General features: G+C 61.5%; 1 protein-coding gene across 1 annotated transcript; it reads right to left on the bottom strand.

Annotated features, from left to right (window-relative positions):
• Window positions 1-824: 824 nt before the first annotated feature.
• On the bottom strand, window positions 825-4,349 carry LOC127293626 (multiple C2 domain and transmembrane region protein 14). The gene has a single exon (XM_051323267.2). The coding sequence runs from the start codon at window positions 4,189-4,191 to the stop codon at window positions 1,039-1,041; it is 3,153 nt and encodes a 1,050-aa protein (XP_051179227.1). The 5' UTR covers window positions 4,192-4,349; the 3' UTR covers window positions 825-1,038.
• Window positions 4,350-4,998: the final 649 nt, after the last annotated feature.

Raw genomic sequence — 4,998 nt, 5'->3', positions numbered from 1 at the left:
AAGAAGCATTAGACAGAATACATCTCTATTATTGAGATCATCGTCCCTAAGCCTCCCCCTCCTCATGCTAGTGTACACGAGTGGAGGATGCCTCCTCCCCCTCGTCTCTTTTGCTCCATCAGCTGGAGGAATAATGGGCCTTGGGCTTATTGCGACGGTTGGGCTGGCGGTCATCGGCGTCGCTAGCTCCGCCACGAAACGCCCGGATTCATATTGTTTCCATGTGGATGTGCTGCGGTTGGTTGCAGCTATCTAATTTACAATAGGCTCGCGATAGTGCGTAGGGCATCCCCCCCCCCCCCCCCCCCCTCCCCTTCTTCCCACCCTAGCCCTAGAAAAGCTCTATCATTGTGAACAAGGAAAGCCCCTAAAATATGTGGACTGGCCCCCACATACTATAAGTACAACTATTTGTCTTGTATTTTTAAGCATCATGCAATCCACACCATCAATTGGAATTGCAGCAAATAGAGATCTAGACCCGGATTATGTATAATAGAATATACATTAGGCAGCACAAAATCCAATTCGGCTCACGGGTGCATATAAACCCGTTGTGTAGAAACACATTTCAAAATGTCAGAAAATTCTATAAAAACCGCATTTATATCTAGACATTCTATATTCGTACACAAGTTTCCGTAAAAAAAATATTATTTATGTTCCATACAAAAATAAAGACAAATTTTAATGTTTCATTTCACATGACTATTCACGCAACTTTTTTTTTGTCTTCTTCACGCAAGTCATTTAAAACAATCTATTATTGAGATCACAAAGCGATTCCCACCATCAATTGCAGAAAACAGCGATCGAGACCCTGATTCTGAAGCAAACAATACAGTAGGCAGCAGCCATGTTTATTATTGAGATTAGCATCACTAAGCCTCATGAGGCGAGGCTTTATGTGTGCAAACAAATAATGAAACGATCCTACTAATAAGCAGGATCACACACGCCAACACATCATCACTAACTCAACAGCAAGAAAGAAAAAAACGTTGGCGTGGGTTGATTGATCGATCCGGCTCGATCCAACTAGAGAACCCGGTCCGACAGCGACGGCAGGCGGCGGAAGAAGTTGAACCCGGCGGACGGCATGTCGCCGCGGAACCTGGGGTGGCGGAGGTAGAAGAACCCCATGCCCAGCAGCAGCACCTTGAACGGCACGGCGTACAGCACCAGCGCCGTCAGCAGGATAACCACGGCGAACACCCCGGTGGCGCGCGGGTCGCGCCAGGACAGCAGCGCCTCGATGCGCTCCCCCTGCGCCGCCACGTCGCCGAGCAGCGTCTGCGCGCGCCCGGCCACGGCGCGCAGCCGGTCGTACCTCATGCGCACCACGTCGGCGGGCCGCCCCGAGGGGAGCCCGTCGAACTCCTCGTCCAGCTCGTCGGGGCTGACGCTGTCGACGTGGGAGAGGCGCGGGTCCATGCCCGTCGGCTCGCGCGGCCGCGAGCGGTAGCGCCAGAGCAGGACCAGGAAGAGGTAGAGGCAGACGGTGGGCAGGATCATCTCCGGGCAGAGCACGATGGCGACGAGCAGCATGTGCACCAGCACGGTGGTCGGCGAGTGCTCCCAGGTGCGCACCCGGTGCGCCCACTTCACCGCCGTGGCGACGTGCGACAGGCAGCCCACGACGCGGAACCAGTTGGCCTTGCTCCGCCGCATGCTCCAGGCGTGCGTGTCCGTGTCGAGCAGGTACTGCACCACCTCCGGCCCCAGCGGCGGCTCCGACCGCGCCAGCCGCCCCGACACGATGCGCATGGCCGTGTGGCGCAGCACGTCCTGCTGCGCCGGGCCGAGCGGCTTCACGTAGTGCATCCGCGGCAGCAGCGGGCTCCCGTACGCCTGCATCAGCGTCAGCCACGACGGGCAGGTGAACCGGATGGCCAGCTCCAGCTCGCCCATCTTGCGCACGCCCACCGGGTGCACCGCCGTGAGCGCGTAGTTGATGACGTACACCCGGTTGGTGTCGAGCGTGGAGAGGCGGATGCGCAGCTTCCCGATGCGGGCGTCCTTGGGCAGCTTCCCGTCGTCGGCGACCTTGTAGCGGACGTTGTCGAAGACGGCGATGGAGAGCACGGTGCAGGGGTCGAACACGTCCCACGCGTACTGCTCGTTCCACCGCGGGTTGAACTGGTCCAGGATGGTGCGCGTGCGCGCCCACTTGGGCCCGTACTTGAGCACGACGTACGCGTCCGTCGACCCGCTCGCGCCGTCCTTGGCGATCTTCATCGGCACCAGGTTGGACGCGCCGCGGATGCCGACCTCCAGCATGCCCACCGGAGGCTTGGACAGCTGCTTCGACGCCGCGCGCACGTCGCTCGCCACGTTCGCCGCCTCGTCCAGCACGTGGTACCCGCCCTCCAGGCAGACGCGCACGTGCACTCGCCCGGCATACGGCCGGGCCTCGTCGCCGCACAGGTTGAGCCACCGCGACGGCGGCTCGGCACGGTCGTCGGAGCGCCGGTGCACAGAGGACAGCGGCACGCGCGCCTGGCCGACGAGGTGCCCGGAGAAGACATCCTCCACGGCGACAGTCAAAAAAGGATCAAACGGCTCGGCGGCAACGAACAGCAGATCCTCGTTCCAGCTCGGGTTGGACGCCCCGGCGGCCGCGCTACCAAGCGCAATGCGGCCAGTCTTGAACACCTGTGCCCCGAGCTGCGCCTTGACGTAGAGCTCCGGGAAGGCCGGCCCGAACTGCTTGGCCTTGCCATCCGGCGGGGCCGGCAAGCGCAGGTCCTGCGCCTGGATGACGCTGAGGCGGAGGTACCAGAGCTTCGGGGACAGGTACGCCTTGGAGCGGGTGTGCACCAGGTTCCCGCCGGAGTCAGACTGCCACGCCTCCTGGAACGCCTCGTCCACCTGCGTGCCGACCCACACAGCAAGCATCACGTCGCAGGCCGCCGCGCCATCCTCGGCCGCGTGGCCCTCCAGCGTGTACCACTGCGGCGCGAGCGCGCTGTCGGGCGGCGACCGCTTGGGCACCTCCTGGAGATCAAAGCACACGAACCCAAGGTTCGCGTCCTCCGGCGTGGCCTCCCCCTCCTTCTCCGGCTTCCTGGCCTCCTCGTGCACGGTGACCTCCAGCGACGACGCGGTGAGGCTGGCCTTGTGGAACGCGAACACCTGGTCCCACTCCCCCGCGGACGCCGTCCGCACCGTGTGCGCGCCGATGCACAGCTGCGCGTACAGCGGCCGCTTGCCGTCCTGGTGGTGGTGGTGCTTCGCCTTGAGCAGCCGGACGAAGAGGTACGGCACGCGGTCCACCAGGTCGTACGACGCGCTGCCGCCGCCCGACGCCGCCATGCTCCGCTCCGCGGCGGTCTGGGGCCGGATCTCGAGGTCGCCCGCCACCCCCGCCGTGGCCAGCTGCATCTTCGACGGCGACGGCGGCGGGGCCTTGGACGGGGAAGCGGGCGCTGCTGCTGCCGCTGCTACCTCCTTCTTGTTGTCGTCTTTGGGTTTGGGTTCCTCCTTGGGTTTGTCGCCGTCCTTCTTCCCCTTCTCCGGCGACTTCTTCTTGCCGTTGTTGTCGGGTTTCTTGTCCTCCGGTTTGGCGGCGGCCTCCTCCGGTTTCTTCTCTTCCGCGGGGGGCGCCGCGTCGGGCTTCTTCTCCTCGGCCGCAGGAGCAGCAGCGGCAGCGGCGGAATCTTTGCCCTTGTCGTCGGCCGCGTCCTTCTTGTCTGAAGGGGCATTGTCGGCCTTCTCGTCCGCCGCAGGAGCGGCGGGAGGGGCTGGCGGGGGCTCGTCGACGAACCAAACCTTGAGCCCGATCTCGCCCTTGATCTGCGAGAACACGGACCGCTTCTCGAGCGGGTAGTAGACGAGCGTCTCGTCCCCCTGCTTCGCGAAGGAGGCCCCGGCCACCTTGACCTTGCCGAGGAAGGTGCCCCCGCTCTTGCGCCCGCCGCCGCCGCCGGAAGCGGCGATGGCCTTCTTGTCGTTGTAGACGTTGAGCTCGAGCGTCTCGGACGCCATGGCTCCCGGGGTGTGGACGAGGAACTCGAGCCGCTCGCCCCACTGCGGGTTGAGGTCGCGGGGGCGCGTGGCGGTGCGGCGGCGCTGGCCGTCGAAGTCGACGACGGCGTATGCGCAGGCCGTGCCTTGCCCGTCCTTGGGCATCAGGTTCCGCGCGTTGCACACCTCCACCACCACGCGCCGCCGCGCGCCCTCCTCCACCATGGCGAAGGTGGCTAGCTTGGCTTGCTCTCGATCGATCGGATCCTGGAAGCTTCTTCGGGGAAAGGGTGCTGGATTCTCGGGAAAGAAATCCGGCGGGTGTCGTGAGGGGGAAAATGTGACCGTTGGAGAGTGGGGAGCGGAAGGAGAAACCGGGAATGGGGAGAGGCGGAGGTGGGAGACGGGGGTTTAAAAGGGGGCAACGGCCGGGAGAGGTGGGCCCGGGACCACGTAGGACGCAGGTGGACGCCACGTGGAATGGGCTCCTGCGGGCACGGAGCATTGTCCAGTAGTGGAGCGGCAGAAAGCGGCATCGGATTGGTCGCCGGGGACGGGAGGTGTGACGTGTTTTTTTAACGGCAACGGCATGGACGCGACACTACCGGGGCGGCAATGGCGGCGGCGGCGGAGCCCCCGGCCAGGGGAATCGTGTGCCGCACTGCCGGTCTCATCGACACTTGTTTCTCTGCGTTTATTCTCCTTTTTTTTTTTTACTTTGGACCATACACTCTACTCTCTCCGACCCATAATACATAACGCTGAAATGAGATAAAGTTTCGAGGAGTGCTAATCGTATAGAAAAACACCCGAATACTTAGAACAGTATAATGCGAATAATGGCTGTCGATCTATTTTTGGTTACGGATCTCGTGGATACGATTTCTACCAATCCTATCTAAACCTATTTTTATCACCTAATAATAGCCACATAATAAGTAATTTAAAAAAACCACGGATACGCCTTCTATCTCGAATAAGATAACCATGGATATGCCTTCTATCTCGAGCAATCTCGTACCACTCTCCTCT

This window comes from Lolium perenne, chromosome 4 (assembly GCF_019359855.2).
Source record: "Lolium perenne isolate Kyuss_39 chromosome 4, Kyuss_2.0, whole genome shotgun sequence".
In the NCBI taxonomy this organism is placed as follows: Eukaryota; Viridiplantae; Streptophyta; class Magnoliopsida; order Poales; family Poaceae; genus Lolium; species Lolium perenne.
Note: the sequence above shows the minus strand (reverse complement) of the source record. Positions and strands in the feature narration are given on the sequence as shown.